The sequence below is a fragment of the Thalassophryne amazonica genome, chromosome 5, assembly GCF_902500255.1.
Source record: "Thalassophryne amazonica chromosome 5, fThaAma1.1, whole genome shotgun sequence".
NCBI lineage: Eukaryota > Metazoa > Chordata > Actinopteri > Batrachoidiformes > Batrachoididae > Thalassophryne > Thalassophryne amazonica.
Window position 1 is genome coordinate 74,864,955 of NC_047107.1, and position 26,210 is coordinate 74,891,164.

Consider the following 26,210-nt stretch of genomic DNA (forward strand, 5'->3'; position numbering starts at 1 on the left):
GCACAAGTATTCACAGCCTTTGGCATGAAGCTCAAAATTGAGCTCAGGTGTATCTTGTTTCCACTGATCATCCTTGAGATGTTTCTACAGCTTAATTAGAGTCCACCTGGGGTAAATTCAGTTGATTGGACATGATTTAGAAAAACATACACCTGTCTACATATAAGGTCCCACAGTTGACAGTGTATGTCAGAGCACAAACCAAGCATGAAGTCAAAGGAATTGTCTCGATGCACAAATCTAGGGAAGTTAGACATATTTTGTTGCTTTAAAGGTCCCAATGAGCACAGTAGCCTCCATCATCTGTAAATGGAAGAAGTTCAAATCCACCAGGACTCTTCCTAGAGCTGGCTGCTTGTCTAAATTAAGCGACTGGGAGAGAAGGGCCTTAGTAAGGAGGTGATCAAGAACCCACTGGTCACGATGTCAGAGCTCCAGCATTACACTGCGGAGAGAGGAGAACCTTCCAGAAGGACAACCATCTGCAGTAATCCATCCATCAGGCCTGTATGGTAAAGTGGCCAGACAGAAGAAAGTCTTTCATAAAAGGCACATGGCAGCCCAATAGAGTTTGCCAAAAGGGACCTGAAGGACTCTCAGTCCATGAGAAACAAAATTCTCTGGTCCGATAAGACAAAGATTGAACTCTTTGGCGTGAATAACAGGAATCATTTTTTGAAACCAGGCACCATCCCTACAGTGAAGCGTGGTGGCAGCATCATGCTGTGGGGATGCTTTTCAGTGGCAGGAACTGGGAGACTAGTCAGGATTGAGGGAAAGATGAATCCAGCAATGTACAGAGACATCCTGAATGAAAACCTGCTCCAGAGCACTCCTGACCTCAGACTGGGGCAACGGTTCATCTTTCAGCAGGACAATGACACTAAGCACACAGCCAAAATGTCAAAGGAGTGGCTTCAGGACAACTCTGAATGTCTTTGAGTGGCCCAGCCAGAGTCCAGACCTGAATCTGATTGAACATCTCTGGAGAGATTTGAAAATGGCTCTGCACTGACGCTCCCCATCCAACCTAATGGAGCTTGAGAGTTGCTGCAAAGAGGAATGGACAAAACTGCCCAAAGATAGGTGTACCAAGCCTGTGGCATCATATTCAGGAAGACCTAAGGCTGTAATTGCTGCCACAGGTGCATCAATACCGTATTGAGCAAAGGGTGTGGAAAAATTATGTATGTGTGATTTCTTAGTTTTTGTGTTTTATAAATTTGCAAAAATTAAAAAATATATATATTTTGTCATTATAGGGCGTTGTGAGTAGAATTTTGAGGGGGAAAATTAATTTGCTCAATTTTGGAATAAAAAATATGAAAAAACTGAAGCGCTGTGAATGCTTTCCAGATGCACCGTAGGTACCATTAGTCATTGTCTATTGGTATTGATAATGATGATTCTGACCCTGAATTATAGATGGTGTGCAGGTGACGCCAGGGATCACGTGATATGTGGTCATGCAGCCATACTGGAGGACAACTTCTGTATTGCAGCAATGGTGAATGTGCTCTTTCGCTTTATTTGACTATGCACAAATTTTACCAACATGGTGTCTCATTGCTGTGCATACGATTGCCCGAACCGTCAAAAGAAGGGTCATGGGGTACATTTTTTAAAAATAGTTTTCCTGTTGATAAAAACTCTGTGAAAAGTGACAGTTTTAAACTTCTGCATCGCATCTTTAAGCAGTTTTTCTGGATTAGTTTGTCCCTCAAAGAGCTCTTCTAAAAATCAATCAACCTCCAGACCAAAGGTAAGGTGTAGAGTTTCCTTCATGAACTGTAGGTCATTTGAGCGACTTTGTAGTTTTTTGACTCAGTGTATTTGAGCCATGATTGAAATGTAATCAGTGTGTGCACTGCAAAAACTATTAAAATATGATAGGAGAGGAAGAAGTGAAACCATAAAAGTAAATCACAGCCTTTTGCTGTGTCCGATGTAGCAAGTGCACGTCAGGCTGCGAGTCCCATGTCTGAGCATGGTTTGAAAAAAATTAACGCCTGGGCTTTTAATAAAGGAAATATCGTACCCACTTTCCTCGAATCAGCGAGTGTCAGTGCTGAGCTCTAATTTCATACCTCTCTTACTGGGTACATCCAGACTGCTCTGTCCAGTATATGCGAGGGGTTTTTAATGGAAATGCATTGCGATCAGACAGGACGTTTTGACTGATATGAGTGAAAATCCATGCAACAAAATCCGTTATATACAATGTTTATTACATGGAAAACCACAAAAGCATAGGGACTTTTGACCAGTGAGTGTAAGTATCCGGTTTATGCGATGACGGTTTAGACATGTTTTACTACTCTGGCTTTTATTACCAAGATGACATCAGTAACCAGACCGATGACCACATTCTGCTCCCATCCAGCCTTGAAGAAGCTGTAGGCATCCAACTTTAATATGCCTTTAGGGCTTCTTCTGTGTAGGGTGATAGACTGTTAATAAAGTAGTTGACAATGTCTGGATATCACACATCTGACTTCCGCTCAAATCGATAAAACTGGTGAACTTCTCGAGGGAAATATTGTAGGAATCCATGTTGATTCTCTGTATTTTCTCTAACTACCTTGTCTGATGTTCAGGATCGATCGCTTTAGCTATACTGGACAAATTAGCTTGGCCGTCTACCGACGATTCAGCATCGGCCATGCTGTGTGTATACGGAGTTTGCCGTTGAATATGGCTGCGTACACAAAACCGTGCGTTGTGTGACGTCACCACACTTGTCTTTTGGCACTGGATTGATATTCAACTAGTTATGTCATTGACTGGTTGATTTATCTTTGACTAATCTTGACTATATTTTAATAAGATCAAATCTATGTAGTGAAACTCCAAATTAACTAATTATTTTTAAATCAACTGTACAATTACAAGTTGAATACACTGCATTGACACAGTGAACTACGTGTTTGTGATATTAGATACAAGATATTTATTCAAAGACCTTCAGTGAAGTTCAAGTCAAGGCCACTGTAAATCAACCACAGTGGAAATGTATATAACTGAAATTGTCTCTGTAAATTGAATACTGGCACCATAAGTTATTTAATAATCATTTTATGTATGTAGGACTTTAATACCAACAAAGTACTTTACAGAAAAACAACACACTACCATTAATAGTGTTAATAGTAATTCTAAAATTACAAGAAAGAATAAAAGGGCATAAAAACAGATATAAAACACTAACAATAATAATTTCCCACCATCAGCCAAGTAAAAAAAATATATATATATTCAGAGTAGATTTAAACTGCCTAATTTCAGTGGTCACTTTTTACTACAGCCAAGGTGCACGAAATGCAAGAGATCGACCACCTGGTGATTAAAATATTACTTCAGCGCTGCAACACTTTTGGGCTTGTTCTGGACACGATGGGTGAAACACTACACTACAATTCCCATAATTCCCACGACAATCGTAGCTACGGATATCCGCTTTTTGACGTGATGACGCATTTTTTGCCTTGTTGGAAGGTGGTTTCAGTGGGGAAGCAGTTTTTTTTTTTTTTTTGAGAGCGCTGGGGGAAAGCTGAGCAGACGAACCAAAAGCGGCCCTGAAGACTCATTCCAATGCTTTTGTTATCTGTTGACATTAAACGGTAAGACACGTAAGACGTTTACTTTGTGTTTTTAATGTGTGAGTAGTAACCTCGCCCTCGAAGGGATTATCAGGCTAGCTAGCTGATCAAAGGCATTCATTTCATTTAAATTATTCTGCCGTTGCAGAGTATCATTATTTTATTTATTTGCCTGAGTTCAGTGAATTCGATGACGACTGTTTTAAATAAATGAATAGTTTTAGAGATTAAGTAGAACATTGTCCTGAAAATCAACAGGGTTTAGTCCTACAGTCCACATCCTTAACGATGATCGCGTTATGTTACTGCAATCACCAATATGCCAAAGAAACAATCGTTTCATGGACAACATGTTTGACATGTTTGTTTTGAGATTCGATCCTGGGACAATCATGGCAAAGTCATGTGATGTGTGGGCGGGGCATGTATGAGATGAGGTCATGGTGTTTGCATTGTGATGATGCAACATGGCAGGAAGTGGCTGCTTAATGCATTTTCCCGTGTATTTGTATTACATTTCTTTTATGGATAATGAAGCAGCACTCTAAACTTCTTGATGTGTTCTGTGATTGATTAATATTTAAAAACCTGTGCAAAGTTTTTATTTGTCGCATTCAAAAGTGCCCAAAGCTTTTAAACATGATTGAAAACCTGCTACTTTTTAAAAAAAAGAATTATTCATGAAGGAAACTTTTTGGCGTGGTTTATTGATCAGTAATTTAGAAAGCTCCAATGTCGAACGTACACATGAGAATATTTTAATTTACTGAGTATAATGATTGATAACGGATTGGAGGATTGTGCTGAATGCACAGTTTTTAACATCTTTTGTGGATGTCCTGATCCCTTTTTTCTCAGTCTTCATCAGGGTCTACAGTCAACACTCCTTTTGGTGTCAGTCAATATTGTCTGTGCATTTACTGGTGTGGCGTACAATTCTTTCCCTGTATTTTCTTTTCCTACTGCTCGGGTTGATTCTAAGTGTGCATGCGCAAGCGCCATTGGAGCATGCACAGATCATCTATCTTTTCCCTCATTATCAGCATACCATAAAGGAAGGGGAAAAAACTTGTATGACATAATTATCATGAAATCTTTTCCCCCTATTATCAGCATACCTTCTTTTCCCTCCAGGAAGGGGAAAAAATGTTTGACGTAATTATGATGAAATCTTTTTCCCCAAGGAAGAGGAAAAATGTATGACATAATTATCATATGAAATCATTCATACAATAATAATATTGCCCCTATACAATCTCAAATTGTATATTTGTATTATTCATTTGGTATATATTATAAGCAATTATATGCACAGATATGTTTCTAGAAGGGGGAAATATTTTCACGGGGGGAGATATTGATGTGTGTCGTATCATGCTCAGTTTTCCGACTTGCGTGCATGCGCAAAATTTGCATCAGTGATATTACTAGAGTTACTCAGACATTTCAACCAAAGCGCAAAATCGAATATGACATTGTTACCACCCTTTGAATGTTAAGCTTGGTGATGCTGCATGAACAGACAAATGTGATGTAATGCGATGTTTGCCATCAGGAATTGAATTTCAGCTGTATAACATTTGTTGGTTTGCCACAGATGTCAGTGACCAAGGACTTTGCAGACATGGATGGAGCAGAACTATTAGGGCTTCTGTTCCAGGATGGAGATGATGGAATGACTGACTCCTTCTTTCCTGATGGGAATGGACTCATAGAATCCTGGCTATCTGAACAGGATGTAAGACATTTTTTGCTCAATGTCACTGGTATTACACTTCAGTGGTTTTTAGCCATAGCAGAGGAATATGAACTTAAAGTTGGATAGATTGCTGTCCAGGACAAAATCTTACCTGTTGTTCTTTACTTTCACATCATGTAATCTATTATTGTTTTTTCATTGTAAATTTTGAACCCTTGCCACAGATGGCAGCGGGGGGGGGGGGGGGGGGTCTCACACTTACTTTGTGGTGACAGTTATGATCAAGGTTTACATACACACTGTGGATACAAATGTCATGGCAAGATGGTCTTTCAATAATTTCTTTTGAATCGTCTTTGTCTGATTGTACAGCACACACATCTGTTTTTTTTTCTTTCTTTTTAAAGATATATGTGGTAGAACTGTTCTGCCCCTGAAAAATATTGTTTAAAAAAAAATCACTGAAAGTCCATTATTATCATGACATTCATGTCCACAGTGAATACAGAAACTTTTGACCACATCTTTATGTGAGTAGTACTATTAAGAGTTCTTAATTCCCTTTAAAGCAGAAAAACTGACCTCAAGGGTTCCCCGATTGTCCCACAAAATAAAAATTGATGCATATAAATATTGCATATCTTTTAGAATTTTTTTTCATACAGGTTCTAAATAAATGAAATGATGCACAGAAATTAAGTCATTAGTTTTGGACTAAACTTGGTGACTTGGTGGAGAAAGCTGTTGTGAACACCTATGGATTTCACAGTAGCCAATATATGACTTGTTTATTGTATGCATTTCTTTTAAGAATCTGCATTCTTTATCCCAGATGCTGACAGGTATAGACACTGAAGACTTTCTTTCCAGCTTGTTAGAAGGGGAGGACAACCTGACAGCCATCTGTCCGTCCCACTCTCCACTGGGCAGTGACAGCGGGATCTCTGACGACAGTAGTAGCGCGGGTGGAGTTGGAATCAACCGTCCTGGATGCCCGAGTCCTCAAGGCAGTGACATTGACGTCATGCCAAGTCCAGTGTGCTCAGATCCTCCTGTGGTTCTAGAGAGCCTGGAGGCCTTGACAGTCCAAACAGACCACAGCTACTCCCTGCTACAAGGCACAGAGCGTGACAGCGAGGATGTCCTCCAGAGTGTGAGGTCAGAGAAGCCAGACACAGATGTCTTCATTGATCTAGGTATGTGCTGGAGTACTAGTCCAAGCCTTTATCAGTATTTGTTGAAACTAAGAAGCAGACACATTTACGTATAAGTAGATCACCCATTTTTTTTTTTTTTTTGTTATATTTACTCAGATCTCATCAGTGCACATGGATTTGCAATGACTAAATTTATAGAAGGAAAGCTTCATGCAAATGAGGTTCCAAACGGCAGCTTAAATGCATCTTAAAAGAATATTTTTGTTGTTTCAGATGACTTGGTCAGTGAAGACATGGAAGATGATGTAACTGAGCTGCCCTACACTTTGGCTATAGAGGACACACTGAAGAGTTCAACACAACATGAAAACACAGAGCAGGTCAGTTTTTCCTATTTTTTGTTCTTTTTTAATTTATTTTCCTTTTATTTGTTTCATATATTTCAGTGAAATGGCAATCAGGAGCTAAACTTTCACATTAGCATGTTTATTTACATAAATTATGTTTCACAGTGAGCTTGTTAAGTTACAGTTGCATTCAATGTTTATTAGCTTCTTATGATCAGTTTTTCAAGCACAAAATGAACAGATTTTTTTTTCCTTTCCTTCAGTTCCTCTTTAAAGAGATCATGCTCACTGAAGAAGAGAAACGACTTTTAGCAAAAGAGGGAGCAACTCTTCCCACACACATGCCTCTCACAAAGGTAATTAATGCATGGGAATGAATTTTTACTATTCTAGTAATCCTGCATATAAGCAACTATATTTCTTCTGTTTGCTGCATTTTCAGTACAGTTCTGCCCAAAGATAAGAGAGCTACAGTATGTTAAAACAAACGAAACATACAGTTCTTATTCTGACATTTCACTGTATAGTGATGAAAGTAAGGGACGCTTATTCGACATCTTTGCACGGTTTTCCGGCTTTTTGTAAATTCTTGCTGTGTGAAAGAAAGGCAGGGCTATGAAAACTCCGAATCCACAAAACTGCGTGGATTTCATCATGAATTTACACAAGAATGTAAATGTTTTTTTTTTAGTTTTTTTTTTATGTAGACTTTTTTCATGGGAAAATGACACTGTGGCTTTGAGTGGATTTACAGGAATTTACACAAGAATATGATTTTTTTTTTTTACTATACGGTATGGTATTGATATTTTACTATGATTTTCAAAATATTCTCGAAGCTTTAGCTGTGGTTTTTGAAATGCTGTAACAGTCTTTTCCATGGCTGCAAAATCCCCGTCTGTATACGGATGTCCGTTAATTTTTATTTTCTGGTTCCGTTTATTCCGTCGTTTATAATCGCTAACTGAAAAAAATATTTTATTGCTTCATTTCGACACAAAACGAGAGAGGAGGACGGAATTTGCTTTAAAATGTATTCCATACGGAGGCCGCCATTACAGGAAGCGGTCGTGTGTGCACAGTAGTGTTCTGGGCAGCGACTCTGTCATCGCGCTCATTGCTTTCTGAAGGTAAACATGTGAGCAAAACCTCCATTTATGGATTTCCGTTCAGTGTTTTTTTTCCATGTTCCGTTTATATCGTCGTATAAAACCGCTAACTTAAAAAAATATATATTTTATGGCTTTATTTCGACACGAAACGCGCTCCTATCAAACCGGGTGTCCTTATGAGAAAATCAAACTCACCCCTCTCTTCTTCTACGGCATTTAATGGCAGCCGGCATCCTTATTGTTGGACTGCTGCCACCTACTGTATCAGGCCGTTAAAGCAACCCTAAATCCTCTCATTGAGTCCCGTGTCTTTCAAGTATTTAAAAAGGCAACACTTCCTCCTCTCACTGGACTTTACTGCTAAAATACTTCCTACAGAGACTCCTTTCAGGCCTTACAATTGATTTCCTTCCGTTTTTACACTTTATAGCTTTATTTTGACATGAAATGCACTCCTCTCCAAACGTGTGTCCCGGTGATGAAATCTAACTTACCCCTCTCTTCCTCTACGGCACTTAATGGCATCGCACTGCTGCCACCTGCTGCATCAGTCCATTATAGCAGTACTAAATCCTCTCGATGAGTCCAGTGTCTTTCAAGTACTTAAAAAGTCAACACTTCCCCCTCTCGACCTTCTGGCTAAATTGCTTTCTACATAAACTTCTTTTAGTACTTACAACTGATTTATTAAGTTTTTACTCTTTAATCGATTCAAAAATGACAAGATATATTTTGTAAAATAAAATGCTAATACTGTAAAAGTGTTCATTGGTTATGATTTTTATCATTTATATTAAAACTTGTGGCATTTGAAAGTGCTGGATTGTGGTGATAGTATTTCACAAGACTTTATTTAAAATTCAGTTGGTCTGGTGGTTCAATCAGTCAATCAATTTTTTTTTATTTCAAACTTAGTTGTCAATTCCAGTATCATGGCAGTTCACAATATAAGCAGATCAAATGAACAAAGCTTCTTTGTACTCTCTGTACCTCTACACTCATATGAAAAAATAAGATCAAAAAAGAACAAGAAAGTTCGAAAGGGAGTGGGAAAAAGTAAAAATCCCACCCCAGTGCACATATCTTCAGTGGTTGCTTAATTGACAGTAAATACAACTGCAGTTAATTTACAATACCTAAATATATTTACAATTTCCCCCAAAAAGTGATCTCCAAATTAAATAAAACATTAAAAAAGAAAACTCAGCAGTGCCACACAGATAACATGAATGCAGAATGCCACTATAGACTTCCATTTTTTTTTATCTAATAACAGCCATGGACTTGCTGCCAGTAGAACTGCAGGGTGAGGTGCTGAAGTATGTAGGTATCGTGGACCTACTCAATGTGGAGAAGGCCTACGGCCACATGCCATCCATCCGCACACCAAGTCTTTGGAGAGAGGTGAAGATGTACAGGGTTGAAGACCAGTACTTGCCAGAAGTGTGCGAGTTTATGACCAAGGAAGTGGGATGCCACTTGAAGGAACTTCATTTGCCCTACATGGCAGAAGAAGAGATAAGCTTCAACAATGGGGAAAAAGACTTTTCATTGGCAATACTTATCATGTCTTTTAGTGTCTTTAAGTGTATTATTTATTTTACCAGGTAATAGCATAAAGGTTCGAATAATTTATTTATTTTGTAAGACACACTTAGGATTTGATTAATTGTGTAGAATGAAAGCAGAAATTAGTCAGTTAAATTATTGCAGACAGTCATTCCATTTGTGGATGGTAACTTATTACGGACACATACTGTCATACAAAATAGTAAATAAATTGTGATGAAATTAATACACTTTAGTCATTTTTTGCAGTATGATAAGAGTCAAAAAGCAGCAGCTGTTTTAGGCAAAGGAAAACTATCCAAATTGCACTCAGAATGCACCAAATTGCACCTTTTTTTTTTTTCCCAAAATTTCCGGTGGGGGGGGGGGCGGTATGCCCCCGGACCCCCCTAGATGACTTCGCAGCTTTGCCGCACAGTTTGTCCACTCACGGAAAATGTTCAGTCAAAAAATTTTCATTTGCTTGCAGCCATGCTTTTCAGTCTTCATGAATTTCATGTAGTTTAATTGTTGTGAGTTAATGCAGTATTTGGTTTACAATTAAAAGGAAAATCTTTTCAGGTCCTACTTCCAAGTCATATTCTGTTATTTCATCATTATCATTGACAGTTCAAATGAAAGGTTGAATACAGGGTCATTTAAATATGCACTAATTTTGAGACTTTTTGTTCCAGGAGATGCTGAAAATATATCATTAGATAAAAAATATTTATTTGGTTTCTGGGATCCCACGAGGCCCGAGACTCTGACTTCTGGGGGCCTATGCCCCCCAGACTCCCTGCAAATTTTCATCGGATTTCACAGTTTTCGTTTCACGGCCGTGGAAATAGTGGAACATTATTTTTTATTTCTTCAAATTGACGAACTAATATTTTGCCGTAAAATGCAAAAATTCCTTTGAAATCAATCATCATAAACTGGTTTGTTTACCGGAGAAGGAGGCCACCATTTTGGTATACGGACAACAGTTCAACACGCATTCTCATTGGTCGAAAAAAGAGTCTTTGCTCTTACTGCCTCCAATGCGCTTACCGAGTCTGCGGGCTTGGTAAGCGCCGCAGCGGGCCACTCACACCACCCCCCTGTCTGCTGTGTGAAGCTGTGGCCAACTCCGGCAACAGGTCAGGAGACTGCTCGAACATTTCTACATGAGCAGGCATGGAAATACTTTTGTTTTGATGCGGAGTCCGGCAGCCCACAAGGATAGACTTCTTGTGGAAAAATCCACAACACTGCAGAGTCTCAGTAACCGCAGCCGCAGAGCTGACAATAAAAGTCCCAGAATTTAAGTGCATTTGACCAACAGGAGCTTGCATCAACTAGGGCATTTTCCAAAGACACAAGTTCACTTCGATAACTGTTAACCCGCTAACTGAAAAGTTAACTTTTTGTAAAGCTAAACCGATAAATCCCTAACAAATTTAGTGGAAGTTGCAGATAAAAGCTAAACCCATAACTTTCAGTATTGACTTCAGTACACTGCAGCTACTGACGCAACAACAAGTCAGCACTTCTGTCTCAGATCAGCATTCTCTTAGCAAAAGAGACCTGATGATCAGAGAGGAGAGAGGAAAAAACAAAAAAGATCATTTCTCTTCACACCATACAGACCTGCCAGTCACTTCACTGGAGTCTTGCACAGGCAGACAGTTTTGACTTAGTTATAATTTTATTCAAACTAATTCCAACAAGTTATTGAAATTAACATCACATCTGTCGTTTTACAAAGTGAAAATATCAGCTATATGTTTTAGTTTTAAAGTAATGCACTAATTTTGAAGGTTTTAGCGTTAAGACACACATGCCGCATTGCATTATGGGTACATTAGTTTCCTGACGTCAGTGGTTGGCTGGTCGGTATAACACACAGTTACTGAAATGTGTGGTGGGTTTTACAAATCTGTATTTGTAAATATGTAATTTCATTTGTAAAAAAAAAAAAAAAAAAGGCAATTTGAAAACTTTTAGTAGATGGCAGTGTTCGTGGCACACTGCCATCTAGTAGATGGCAGTGTTCATGGCAGTGTGAACAGCCATGTGTGTGAAATAGTTTTTTTTTTTTTTTTTTTTTTCTCTCCTCGCTCTTCCTTCCTTTCTCTCTGGTAGTCGGCTCTCCTCTGCCTGCAGAGGATACAGCTCTACCATTCATGGCTGTCTGTCTGCTACAAAACATGCAACAGACAGGCATTAAAATCTTTTATTTCAGACTCTACAAATGTTTTTAACTGTTGAGCTTTATTCACTATGCCCACAAAAATGTTAGCGGTCTAAAAGTTATCATAACTAAATTTATTGGAAGCCAATTGGTCCGCTGATGGTTTTCAAAGTTATCTGGAAAGCTAATCTGCTAATGAAAACATTAGCTTCGATAATTAGCAGTTAGTGGATTAGCGGAACTGTGCGCACCACTGCCCAACACAAAATAATTAGTCATATTTTTGAGGTTAGTTTTGTGTGGTAATTGGCATGCAAGGTCCCAGTTCCAGGAACCTTCTTCCCTGCACTTTCATATAATGACAATTGCCGAACATTTGTGACAACCTGCAATTGCCTTGTGATTTAACTTAAACATTGTTAACACTGAAAAATAAGTACGTCTCATGTCACCATGTATTTTGATTATGCTGTAACATTGGTTATGGCATTTTGTCTATCATCAACAAGTAAATACAGCATAATTCTCCTTAAACTGTCCTCATAGAGATATTGACACAGTTGCCAGCCCTTCTGTACGGTCTGTCCCCCTCTTGTGTTCAGCCTGAGCCGTTTGGATGGTAGGATGAGGACAGCTTCTCCAGCTCTCGGGTTGAAGGGTAGTGTAAACATAGAAAAGGTTGTTTAACTAGGTGGGTGCTTTATAAATGGTCGCAGGATCTTGTAGTTGATTCTATGCTTAACCAGGAACCAGTGAAGTTCTATGAAAGTGGTGGTAACATGGTCTCAGGATTGTTGTTAAAGTGAGATGTTGAGCTGCAGAACAGTAAACTTAAGGCAGCTTTTTAATGGGCTTGAGTGGACATTGTATCAGAGTTGTGCCTTGCAACTATTTGAGGATTGAATCAGTGTGTAAGTTAACAGAATTAAACTCCATTCTCACTTTTGCAGATGTGCCTCCAGGAAGGTCATGGTCTATAACCTTGACAAACTGGTGTGTGACGATCATGATTGCCCTCAAATGTGATTGGATCTGCTAGGCTTGTATCATGTGATGTGTGTGAAAACAACCAGGGCATAACTATAGCACGGAGGTAGGATCATTTTAACACAGCTGCAGTACTTCCAGAAAATCTCCCAGTGATGTTTCAGTATGTATGTCAGAGATTATGACAGGACAAAAAATTCAAACATTCTGAAAATTCAGCTGTGGTTAAAATGAGTACAGGGGTGGTGGCCAAGTGGTTAATGCGCTTGGTTTCAGTTCAGAAGGTTCCTGGTTCAAATCCCACCCCTGCCACATTTCTCTATGTAATGTGAATCCGGCGTAAAACCTGTGCCAATTCAACATGCAGATCCACCTTGGATTTGCTGTGGCGACCCCGAGTGCAAACAAGGGAGCAGCCGAAGGGACTTACTTTTAGCTGTGGTTAAAATGAGGCTACAGAATAAAAAGATTTACCACAAAGACCCTATGTGCCCCTCTAAGGTTTTCCAAGGTAAAGACAAGGTTTGGGCTTCCAGGATGTATATCTATGAACGTGAGAGGGGGGGCTTAACAACCAGAATAAATTTACGAGGTCTGTCAATAAAGTATAGGTCCTTTTTATTTTTTCAAAAACTATATGGATTTCATTCATATATTTTTACGTCAGACATGCTTGAACCCTCGTGCGCATGCGTGAGTTTTTCCACGCCTGTCGGTGACGCCATTCGCTTGTGAGCACTCCTTGTGGGAGGAGTCGTCCAGCCCCTCGTCGGAATTCCTTTGTCTGAGAAGTTGCTGAGAGACTGGCGCTTTGTTTGATCAAAATTTTTTTCTAAACCTGTGAGACACATCGAAGTGGACACGGTTCGAAAAATTAAGCTGGTTTTCAGTGAAAATTTTAACGGCTGATGAGAGATTTTGAGGTGATACTGTCGCTTTAAGGACTTCCCACGGAGCGAGACGTCGTGCAGCGCTCTCAGGCGCTGTCGTCAGCCTGTTTCAAGCTGAAAACCTTCACATTTCAGGCTGTATTGATCCAGGACGTCGTAAGAGAACAGAGAAGTTTCAGAAGAAGTTGGTTTCAGCATTTTATCCGGATATTCCACTGTTAAAGGAGATTTTTTTTTAATGAAAGACATGCGGACGGATTGCAGCATCAGCTCACAGCCGCCGCGACGCTCCGCCACAGGAAAAACACCTCTGTTGGAAGCCTTAAGGACAAGTTGGAACATGTCCAGTTGTTAAACAATTTCTCATATACTCACTCCACTGAAAGCCATCAAAATCCGCCTGGATTTTACAAATGGTTATCAACACGGAGGTGTTTTTCCTGTGCCGCCGCACTGCGCCGGCTGCGTCCCGACGCGCGGACCCGTCCGCACGTCTTTCATTAAAAAAATCTCCTTTAACAGTGGAATATCCGGATAAAATGCTGAAACCAACTTCTTCTGAAACGTCTCTGTTCTCTCACGACGTCCTGGATCAATAGAGCCTGAAATGTGGAGGTTTTCAGCTTGAAACAGGCTGACGACGGCGCCTGAGAGCGCTGCACGACGTCTCGCTCCGTGGGAAGTCCTTAAAGCGACAGTATCACCTCAAAATCTCTCATCAGCCGTTAAAATTTTCACTGAAAACCAGCTTAATGTTTCGAACCGTGTCCACTTCGATGTGTCTCACAGGTTTAGAAAAAATTTTGATCAAACAAAGCGCCAGTCTCTCAGCAACTTCTCAGACAAAGGAATTCCGACGAGGGGCTGGACGACTCCTCCCACAAGGAGTGCTCACAGGCGAATGACGTCACCGACAGGCGTGGAAAAACTCACGCATGCGCACGAGGGTTCAAGCATGTCTGACGTAAAAACATATGAATGAAATCCATATAGTTTTTGAAAAAAATAAAAAGGACCTTTGACAGCCCTCGTATAATGATGGGCTCAAATATGGCCAGATCTCTCTGACTGTAATTCTGTTACTGTAGAATTCCTCAGGTTGTAGTGGTATTTTTAGTAAGACAGGGAGTATACCTGCCTTCATTTTGGATGCTTTTTTTGCTTTCATCACCTCACAGCTCAGTGGTATGAAGGTGTGATTGGACACCAGACATCAGCAAAGTCAAACTCCATGCAGAATCATTACGCAGGCTCAACACATATCAATCAATTCAATCAATTTTTTTTATATAGCGCCAAATCACAACAAACAGTTGCCCCAAGGCGCTTTATATTGTAAGGCAAGGCCATACAATAATTATGTAAAACCCCAACGGTCAAAACGACCCCCTGTGAGCAAGCACTTGGCTACAGTGGGAAGGAAAAACTCCCTTTTAACAGGAAGAAACCTCCAGCAGAACCAGGCTCAGGGAGGGGCAGTCTTCTGCTGGGACTGGTTGGGGCTGAGGGAGAGAACCAGGAAAAAGACATGCTGTGGAGGGGAGCAGAGATCGATCACTAATGATTAAATGCAGAGTGGTGCATACAGAGCAAAAAGAAAAAGAAACAGTGCATCATGGGAACCCCCCAGCAGTCTACGTCTATAGCAGCATAACTAAGGGATGGTTCAGGGTCACCTGATCCAGCCCTAACTATAAGCTTTAGCAAAAAGGAAAGTTTTAAGCCTAATCTTAAAAGTAGAGAGGGTGTCTGTCTCCCTGATCTGAATTGGGAGCTGGTTCCACAGGAGAGGAGCCTGAAAGCTGAAGGCTCTGCCTCCCATTCTACTCTTACAAACCCTAGGAACTACAAGTAAGCCTGCAGTCTGAGAGCGAAGCGCTCTATTGGGGTAATATGGTACTACGAGGTCCCTAAGATAAGATGGGACCTGATTATTCAAAACCTTATAAGTAAGAAGAAGAATTTTAAATTCTATTCTAGAATTAACAGGAAGCCAATGAAGAGAGGCCAATATGGGTGAGATATGCTCTCTCCTTCTAGTCCCCGTCAGTACTCTAGCTGCAGCATTTTGAATTAACTGAAGGCTTTTTAGGGAACTTTTAGGACAACCTGATAATAATGAATTACAATAGTCCAGCCTAGAGGAAATAAATGCATGAATTAGTTTTTCAGCATCACTCTGAGACAGGACCTTTCTGATTTTAGAGATATTGCGTAAATGCAAAAAAGCAGTCCTACATATTTGTTTAATATGCACTTTGAATGACATATCCTGATCAAAAATGACTCCAAGATTTCTCACAGTATTACTAGAGGTCAGGGTAATGCCATCCAGAGTAAGGATCTGGTTAGACACCATGTTTCTAAGATTTGTGGGGCCAAGTACAATAACTTCAGTTTTATCTGAGTTTAAAAGCAGGAAATTAGAGGTCATCCATGTCTTTATGTCTGTAAGACAATCCTGCAGTTTAGCTAATTGGTGTGTGTCCTCTGGCTTCATGGATAGATAAAGCTGGGTATCATCTGCGTAACAATGAAAATTTAAGCAATACCGTCTAATAATACTGCCTAAGGGAAGCATGTATAAAGTGAATAAAATTGGTCCTAGCACAGAACCTTGTGGAACTCCATAATTAACTTTAGTCTGTGAAGAAGATTCCCCATTTACATGAACAAATTGCAATCTATTAGACAAATATGATTCAAACCACCGCAGCGCAGTGCCTTTAATACCTATGGCATGCTCTAATCTCTGTAATAAAATTTTATGGTCAACAGTATCAAAAGCAGCACTGAGATCTAACAGAACAAGCACAGAGATGAGTCCACTGTCCGAGGCCATAAGAAGATCATTTGTAACCTTCACTAATGCTGTTTCTGTACTATGATGAATTCTAAAACCTGACTGAAACTCTTCAAATAGACCATTCCTCTGCAGATGATCAGTTAGCTGTTTTACAACTACCCTTTCAAGAATTTTTGAGAGAAAAGGAAGGTTGGAGATTGGCCTATAATTAGCTAAGATAGCTGGGTCAAGTGATGGCTTTTTAAGTAATGGTTTAATTACTGCCACCTTAAAAGCCTGTGGTACATAGCCAACTAACAAAGATAGATTGATCATATTTAAGATCGAAGCATTAAATAATGGTAGGGCTTCCTTGAGCAGCCTGGTAGGAATGGGGTCTAATAAACATGTTGATGGTTTGGATGAAGTAACTAATGAGAATAACTCAGACAGAACAATCGGAGAGAAAGAGTCTAACCAAATACCGGCATCACTGAAAGCAGCCAAAGATAACGATACGTCTTTGGGATGGTTATGAGTAATTTTTTCTCTAATAGTTAAAATTTTGTTAGCAAAGAAAGTCATGAAGTCATTACTAGTTAAAGTTAATGGAATACTCAGCTCAATAGAGCTCTGACTCTTTGTCAGCCTGGCTACAGTGCTGAAAAGAAACCTGGGGTTGTTCTTATTTTCTTCAATTAGTGATGAGTAGAAAGATGTCCTAGCTTTACGAAGGGCTTTTTTATAGAGCAACAGACTCTTTTTCCAGGCTAAGTGAAGATCTTCTAAAATTAGTGAGACGCCATTTCCTCTCCAACTTACGGGTTATCTGCTTTAAGCTACGAGTTTGTGAGTTATACCACGGAGTCAGACACTTCTGATTTAAAGCTCTCTTTTTCAGAGGAGCTACAGCATCCAAAGTTGTCTTCAATGAGGATGTAAAACTATTGACGAGATACTCTATCTCCCTTACAGAGTTTAGGTAGCTACTCTGCACTGTGTTGGTATATGGCATTAGAGAACATAAAGAAGGAATCATATCCTTAAACCTAGTTACAGCGCTTTCTGAAAGACTTCTAGTGTAATGAAACTTATTCCCCACTGCTGGGTAGTCCATCAGAGTAAATGTAAATGTTATTAAGAAATGATCAGACAGAAGGGAGTTATCAGGGAATACTGTTAAGTCTTCTATTTCCATACCATAAGTCAGAACAAGATCTAAGATATGATTAAAGTGGTGGGTGGACTCATTTACTTTTTGAGCAAAGCCAATAGAGTCTAATAATAGATTAAATGCAGTGTTGAGGCTGTCATTCTCAGCATCTGTGTGGATGTTAAAATCGCCCACTATAATTATCTTATCTGAGCTAAGCACTAAGTCAGACAAAAGGTCTGAAAATTCACAGAGAAACTCACAGTAACGACCAGGTGGACGATAGATAATAACAAATAAAACTGGTTTTTGGGACTTCCAATTTGGATGGACAAGACTAAGAGACAAGCTTTCAAATGAATTAAAGCTCTGTCTGGGTTTTGGATTAATTAATAAGCTGGAATGGAAGATTGCTGCTAATCCTCCACCCCGGCCCGTGCTACGAGCATTCTGACAGTTAGTGTGACTCGGGGGTGTTGACTCATTTAAACTAACATATTCATCCTGCTGTAACCAGGTTTCTGTTAGGCAGAATAAATCAATATGTTGATCAATTATTATATCATTTACCAACAGGGACTTAGAAGAGAGAGACCTAATGTTTAATAGACCACATTTAACTGTTTTAGTCTGTGGTGCAGTTGAAGGTGCTATATTATTTTTTCTTTTGAATTTTATGCTTAAATAGATTTTTGCTGGTTATTGGTAGTCTGGGAGCAGGCACCGTCTCTACGGGGATGGGGTAATGAGGGGATGGCAGGGGGAGAGAAGCTGCAGAGAGGTGTGTAAGACTACAACTCTGCTTCCTGGTCCCAACCCTGGATAGTCACGGTTTGGAGGATTTAAGAAAATTGGCCAGATTTCTAGAAATGAGAGCTGCTCCATCCAAAGTGGGATGGCTAATCTAATACATGATTGCAGTATGAGTTTGTGTTAAGGTGTTGCATGCTGTCCTCACTGCAGTAGAACTGCTTCTCTGCTCTGCAGACATGTCCACTATCCAGCTACTGCAGCAGTGTGTTTAACACTGAAGTTAATTCTGGATTAATCGCCTATAAGGATTTTTCTTCGTGAGATGTTATGTTTCTCCTTGTTGTGTAACAGGCGGAGGAGAGGACTTTGAAGAGGGTGAGGCGGAAGATCCGCAACAAGCAGTCTGCTCAGGAAAGCCGCAAGAAAAAGAAGGTGTATGTTGACGGACTGGAAAACAGGTAAGACAAGTAAACTGGATTGTCGATTTAAAACTGGTTCAATGGTGCCTCTGGCTTCATGTAAATGTGCCACAGCAGCTTTAAATAATATCTGCTTTTAATTTAATCACGCTTGTTGACGTGCACGCTGTCCTCCCTGACACAGGGTCGCCGTCTGCACCGCGCACAACCTGGAACTGCAGAAGAAAGTCCAAATACTTCAGAAACAGAACATGTAAGAACTGGCACACTGCTGCTCTGTTATTGTTTAATGACACACTGCAAATCGTTTGAAAGAGTACCGTATTTTCCGGACTATAAGTCGCACCGGAGTATAAGTCGCACCAGCCACTTTATCCATTATAAAGAAAAATAAACCATAAATAAGTCGCACCGGAGTATAAGTCGCACCAGCCACTTTATCCATTATAAAGAAAAATAAACCATAAATAAGGTCCACTGGACTATAAGTCCCATGGACATACAGGTATGTTAACATGAAAAGTTCAGATGATAATATTGTGACGGCTACCGTTTTCGGATGCATATTTCACCAGTCGCAACTTGTAATCTGCAGAGTATGATTTTCTTTTTGGTGGCATTTTTTCGGGCCTTCTCCGTTGTCTTGTTATGTTATCAGTAACGTTAAAATTTTTATTTTTCTATGGTAGTCAGAAGTCGCAGGAACAGTCACACAAGCCTCGAGTGCCCTCTCGTGAGCTGCATTTTACCTACAGATATGTTTGTATTTTGCGGACCACATTGCGAGCCGAACCATGCAGCGCCTACCTGCGCAGCTCATGACCACCCAGCGGTGTCGATCCAGCTCCTTCCAAGTGCAGACGCTAATCCTCCGCCGTCGCTCAGTGCTCCCATGCAGCTCTCAGCGTCAACTCTGCTCACACTGATATCCAAGGGTTGAAGCTGTCTTGTTAGCCGTCCCGGAATAAACACCATGTTCGTCTGCTTCAAACGCTTTTCACAATCATCGACGCCAGCTCCTTCCAAGTGCACACGCTAATCCTCCGCCGTCGCTCACCCAATGCTCCCACGCAGCTCTCAGCGTCAACTTAAACACTCTGCTCACATTGATATCCAAGGGTTGAAGCTGTTCTGTTCGCCATGCCGGAATAACAGCAAGCACCGTGTTCGTCAGCTTCACACGCTGTGGGTGAGGTGAGGAATACGCGTCCAACGTTCTGTTCTCTGATTGGTTATCGCGACCAGCGTGAACTATAGGATGGCCGTCATACTACAGTGCCCATGATGCCTTGCATTTCCTTTTCTGGTGGCCATTTTAAAACATAGATCGACTCTGTCACGTAAAATTGTTTTGTTACAGTAAATTAATTGAGATCCTACCGGTATATTTTTCATTTATAAGTCGCACCGGAGTATAGGTCGCACCCCCGGCCAAAACATGTAAAAAAGTGCGACTTATAGTCCGGAAAATACGGTAAATGGCTGTTTGTTTGCTTCGTACAGATCCTTGGTAGAACAACTGAGGAAGCTGCAGGCGATGGTGAAAATGTCAACATTGAAGGCAAGCACAACCAGCACCTGTGTCATGGTGAGGGTCACAACACAATGAGTCCTCCAGTTGCCCAGAGTGTTGACTCACTGACATCAATCAATCAATCAATTTTATTTATATAGCGCCAAATCACAACAAACAGTTGCCCCAAGGTGCTTTATATTGTAAGGCAAGGCCATACAATAATTACGTAAAAACCCCAACGGTCAAAACGACCCCCTGTGAGCAAGCACTTGGCGACAGTGGGAAGGAAAAACTCCTTTTTAACAGGAAGAAACCTCCAGCAGAACCAGGCTCAGGGAGGGGCAGTCTTCTGCTGGGACTGGTTGGGGCTGAGGAGAAAACCAGGAAAAAGACATGCTGTGGAGGGGAGCAGAGATCAGTCACTAATGATTAAATGCAGAGTGGTGCATACAGAGCAAAAAGAGAAAGAAACACTCAGTGCATCATGGGAACCCCCCAGCAGTCTAAGTCTATAGCAGCATAACTAAGGGATGGTTCATGGTCACCTGATCCAGCCCTAACTATAAGCTTTAGCAAAAAGGAAAGTTTTAAGCCTAATCTTAAAAGTAGAGAGGGTGTCTGTCTCCCTGATCTGAATTGGGAGCTGGTTCCACAGGAGAGGAGCCTGAAAGCTGAAGGCTCTGCCTCCCATTCTACTCTTACAAACCCTAGGAACTACAAGTAAGCCTGCAGTCTGAGAGCGAAGCACTCTGTTGGGGTGATATGGTACTATGAGGCCCCTAAGATAAGATGGGACCTGATTATTCAAAACCTTATAAGTAAGAAGAAGAATTTTAAATTCTATTCTAGAATTAACAGGAAGCCAATGAAGAGAGGCCAATATGGGTGAGATATGCTCTGTCCTTCTAGTCCCCGTTAGTACTCTAGCTGCAGCATTTTGAATTAACTGAAGGCTTTTCAGGGAACTTTTAGGACAACCTGATAATAATGAATTGCGATAGTCCAGCCTAGAGGAAATAAATGCATGAAACATGTGAAACATGATTAGTTTCACATGATGATTGTTTTAATCCTGTCATTTCACATAATGTCAGCTTTTCTCTCTCGCCTTTGTTTTGCCCTGTAGGTGTTCCTCCTGTCTTTCTGCCTCATCATTTTCCCTTCAGTCAATCCGTTTGGCAACAACACAGAACAAAAAGAGTTCTACACCCCCTCCTCCAGTAAGTTTTTTGGTGATAGATCAGCATATGTTCATGCCAGCCAAGGAGTTCTGCTTGTTAGCGGGATGAGTCACAAATTAAAGAAACTGTGGAATATTAAAAAATAAAATAAAATTGTGGCCTCAGCTTAGTGTGAATTTCTAATTTGTCTAGTTATATCAGTAGTTATTCTCAAAATGTTGTCATGTAATTGTTACAGAGTCTGACTGAGACATTAGTTGTGTGATGTCAGTATATTGAGGATTTAGCTGTTTTTAATCATATGCTATATACAGTAGTGTTCAGAATAATAGTAGTGCTATGTGACTAAAAAGATTATTCCAGGTTTTGAGTATATTTCTTATTGTTACATGGGAAACAAGGTACCAGTAGATTCTCACAAATCCAACAAGACCAAGCATTCATGATTTGCACACTCTTAAGGCTATGAAATTGGGCTATTAGTAAAAAAAAAAAACGTAGAAAAGGGGGTGTTCACAATAATAGTAGTGTGGCATTCAGTCAGTGACTTTGTCAATTTTGTGGAACAAACAGGTGTGAATCAGGTGTCCCCTATTTAAGGATGAAGCCAGCACCTGTTGAACATGCTATTCTCTTTGAAAGCCTGAGGAAAATGGGACGTTAAAGACATTGTTCAGAAGAACAGTGTAGTTTGATTAAAAAGTTGATTGGAGAGGGGAAAACTTATACACAGGTGCAAAAAAATATAGGCTGTTCATCTACAATGATCTCCAGTGCTTTAAAATGGACACAAAAAACAAAACAAAAAAAAACCAGATGCGTTGGAGTTACCTGTAAGTGCTGTGACGGTTAGAAGACGCCTGTGTGAAGCTAATTTATTTGCAAGAATCCTCCACAAAGTCCCTCTGTTAAATAAAAGACATGTGCAGAAGAGGTTACAATTTGCCAAAGAACACATCAACTGGCCTAAAGAGAAATGGAGGAATATTTTGTGGACTGATGAGAGTAAAATTGTTCTTTTTGGGTCCAATGGCCGCAGACAGTTTGTGAGACAACCCCCAAACTCTGAATTCAAGCCACAGTTCACAGTGTAGGCAATGAAGCATGGTGGTGCAAGCACCATGATATGAGCATGTTTCTCCTACTATGGTGTTGGGCCTATATATCGCATACCAGGTATCACGGATCAGTTTGGATATGTCAAAATACTTGGAAGAGGTCATGTTGCCTTATGCTGAAGAGGACATGCCCTTGAAATGGGTGTTTCAACAAGACAATGACCCCAAGCACACTAGTAAACAAGCAAAATCTTGGTTCTAAACCAACAAAATGAATGCCTCGCAGATGTAAAGAAATCATGAAAAACTGTGGTTATACAACTAAATACTAGTTTAGTGATTCACAGGATTGCTAAAAAAAAGCAGTTTGAACATAATAGTTTTGAGTTTGTCGTGTCAACAGCAGATGCTACTATTATTGTGAACACCCCCTTTTCTACTTTTTTTTCCCTAATAGTCCAATTTCATAGCCTTAAGAGTGTGCATATCATGAATGTTTGGTCTTGTTGGATTTGTGAGAATCTACTGAATCTACTGGTACCTTGTTTCCCATGTAACAATAAGAAATATACTCAAAACCTGGATTAATCTTTTTAGTCACATAGCACTATTATTATTCTGAACACTACTGTATGTGTGGTATTAAAAGCACTCATATCTTTTTGTGTCCATCCATCAATCTGTCCTGAGCTACATGTTAGAAAAAGGGAGTTTACTTGTATAATAATATTAGGTCTGATTTTTGTACTGGACCTTGGCCCTTATGTCCGTCGTATCAAACTAAAGAGATGGCAGTCCTCCTGGGTTTTTTTTGTATTTTTTTTTTGGGGGGTGCGGTAGGAATCACTTTGTTCGTCCATCCATCCATCCATGAGTTGTAAGCACAACTCTTCATAAACTGGCTGGTTGAGTTTACTGAAACGTCACACAATGGTAGCACACACATTTTTGTGTGTGTTTTATGCATCATATTTTTTCAATTGCATGTTTAAACAGAGAAGTTTGGTTCCTAAATACATTAGTTAATTTAGGTACTTAATCATATTAAAAAATCGGTCTGCCCTACCTTCACTGTGCACGCTTCATGAGCCGTGGTTCACCAATTATCACTTCGTTTCTGCTTCAAACTGCACTTCAGTCATCATCTATCGCAATCATGTCCACATAAATTCAGCATTATTTCATCATAAAAGACGGAGGAAAAGATCAGAGCGCTGCAGCTACATGAGCTGTTAGCTGATGTGTTCACTGCATGTCGGTCATTTCAAAACGTCACTGAGGGCCCCTTTATATACAGTGCGAAGTTTTGTCGACGTCAGGTTGATTACGGCGAAACGGTTTGAAATTAGCGCACCACGAAACATCGCGCCGACGGGCAGGTGTGCACGAACCCGGTGCAAGAGTTTGTGCATGTGCCTGTGGGTTTTTTTTTTTTTTGAGCAGAAACGGTGCCAGGTGCAGCACATGGTGCCGCTTATGTGCTGTAAATAAAAACCAGCCGGTACGTGTGGAACCACATCGTGCCGCTTATTTGGAATAATTAAACAAATAAAAAACAGCCGGTACCTGTGGGATCAAATCATGCCGTTTATATGGAATAATAATAATAAAATAAACAGCCCGTACCTGTGGAACCACATCGCGCCACTTATGTGGTATAAATAAAAACATTAAAACCAGCTGGTACCTGTGGAACCACATTGTGCCCCTTTTGTGGTACAAATAAAAACCAACCAGTATGTGTGGAACCACATTGTGCCCCTTTTGTGGTACAAATAAAAACCAACCAGTATGTGTGGAACCACATTGTGCCCCTTTTGTGGTACAAATAAAAACCAACCAGTATGTGTGGAACCACATTGTGCGGCTTATTTGGAATAATAAAAAAAAATAAAAACCAGCCGGTACCTGTGGAACCATATCGCGCTGCTTATGTGGAACAACAACAAAAAAACAGCTGATACCTGTGGAACCACGTCGCGCCGCGTAAAAGAGAGAGAAACACCACTCACTGGACGCAAACTCGTGCCTTTCAAAAGCTCTGATTGCCAGTCAGCGACTTTACCACTGAGTTACAGAGCTGTTCTTTGAAAGCTGCGGGAATCTGCCTCATATCAGGAAGGACATGGAAGTATTACCAAAAAAAAAAAAATTAAATCACACACCATATAAAAACACCCCATTTATCAAGCGAGCAATACAAATGTGATCCGTTCTGTTCTTCTTTAAATGACCAAAAATGTTATTTGTGGAGGGCGAATTGGTAACATCCCAACAATTCTTCTTTTGATGCAGTCATTTCCAGGACCTTACGCTCAGTGCCAGCAGAAAATATAGATGCCCTGAGCTACATCGACCCTGAAGAGGTCTTTGGGCCCCAAGTGGAGGTGGACAACGTTAAAGCCATCTTTGCCAGTGGTCAGAAGAACCACACACCGGACTACGAGAGGGTGGAACAGCCTGACTCGGAAACGGGTGTCAACAGCAACTCTTCTGCTGATTTCCCTAGTCCGGCTCCTGAGATGCAACCAGGGCCAGCCGGCGGGATTGGGCCGTTACAGGAAGGACCCGTCGATAAAGTTGTGGCGTATGACATTTCAGGATCTAAAGACAACTGGATTGACCAGAACCCAACAGCGTCAGTGATCTTACAACAGCACCGCTCTGATGAGATGTAAGAGTGGGATGTGAAGGGAAACCAGCAGAGGGAGCCATATTCCTAAAAAAAATTAGGTATCAGGGGTAGCCTATAATTAGAATACAAAAAAGAATGTCTGTCCCTACTCTTCCCTTCTGTCTGCCTCCTGATGTACTACTGTTACTTTGTTTGCACTTTGTTCCAATTTCCTTATTCTAGTGGTCAGACACAACTGAAGAGAGATTTTCATGCATTGGGGGAAATATTCGGACATTGTATTTATGGCGCTCACATGCAGAATCTTCTGATAAAGTACTGAATTTGTTTTTGCCACCATGATTGAACCTCTATTACTACATAGATACATCATTGTTGTTTTTTTACCACATTAAACAGGAGATTTTTCTCAGACAGTCTCCAACAGGTCCTGATGTTAATGCATCTCGGCCAGGAAAGAATGAAAATAAGTCGTCCATTAAGTCTGCACGGCCAGGAACATGCATAGAAAAGTTATGAAGAGAAAAGGAAAAAAGAAAGAAAAAGGGTTGCTTGATCATCATTAGGGTTGACCAAAGTGGTCATGTGACACCACTGAACATGCTTTAGCCATTGCAGGACATTTGGCCATTTAGACTTGTAAAGTTTCCCTTGTAGCAAGGGTAGCCATGCTTATTTTAATTTTGAAATGTTTTTTTGTTTTGTACAGTTTATCAAGCAAAGCAGATATTGTACCTCTGACTCCTCCCTGTTAGGCAGTCTGCCCTTCTGCAGAGCTTTTTCACCTGCATGGGACAGTTCTTATCTTTTGTGTAAAATGTCAGAATCCCCAGGGCACCTTGGTGCTCAGGGTGAGCGGTCTGATTTATATTTCCACAGTAAGTCATCTTGCAGTATAATATGCTCAGAAATGTAAATGATCTGTCAGTGAGGCATTTTTTTTTTTGTTACTGTCATTTGTAGAAGGAATCTAAGTTTTGTTTTATTATTTGTGTCATATCATGAGATTTTTAAGTGTTGATCATGTTTAAGAATGTGCTCTGACAATTGACAGTGTGGGAATGAAATGTAAATACAACAAATCATTGTAGTTCTTCTGTACATTTAAACTTGTAAGACATGTCTGCCCATCTATAATAAACATTTTTATATATGATCAAAGTGACCTGTAGAGTTTACTTTGGTGTGTGTTCAG

At 40.3% G+C, this 26,210-nt stretch overlaps 1 protein-coding gene across 1 annotated transcript; it reads left to right on the forward strand.

Annotated features, from left to right (window-relative positions):
• Positions 1-3,457: 3,457 nt before the first annotated feature.
• On the forward strand, positions 3,458-25,934 carry creb3l3l (cAMP responsive element binding protein 3-like 3 like). Its single transcript, XM_034170554.1, has 10 exons — positions 3,458-3,620; positions 5,197-5,337; positions 6,131-6,494; positions 6,729-6,835; positions 7,066-7,158; positions 18,558-18,664; positions 18,810-18,878; positions 20,129-20,213; positions 21,268-21,361; positions 24,676-25,934. Exons 2-10 carry the CDS (start codon positions 5,197-5,199, stop codon positions 25,056-25,058), a joined length of 1,443 nt encoding a protein of 480 aa, XP_034026445.1. The 5' UTR covers positions 3,458-3,620; the 3' UTR covers positions 25,059-25,934.
• Positions 25,935-26,210: the final 276 nt, after the last annotated feature.

Excerpts from the sequence above, each read along its gene's own strand:
- creb3l3l (XM_034170554.1), top strand. The coding sequence starts at position 5,197 with ATGTCAGTGACCAAGGACTTTGCAGACATGGATGGAGCAGAACTATTA. Across the intron at positions 6,836-7,065 it reads AACATGAAAACACAGAGCAG|TTCCTCTTTAAAGAGATCAT; the intron begins GTCAGTTTTTCC and ends CCTTTCCTTCAG. Across the intron at positions 18,665-18,809 it reads GTTGACGGACTGGAAAACAG|GGTCGCCGTCTGCACCGCGC; the intron begins GTAAGACAAGTA and ends TCCCTGACACAG.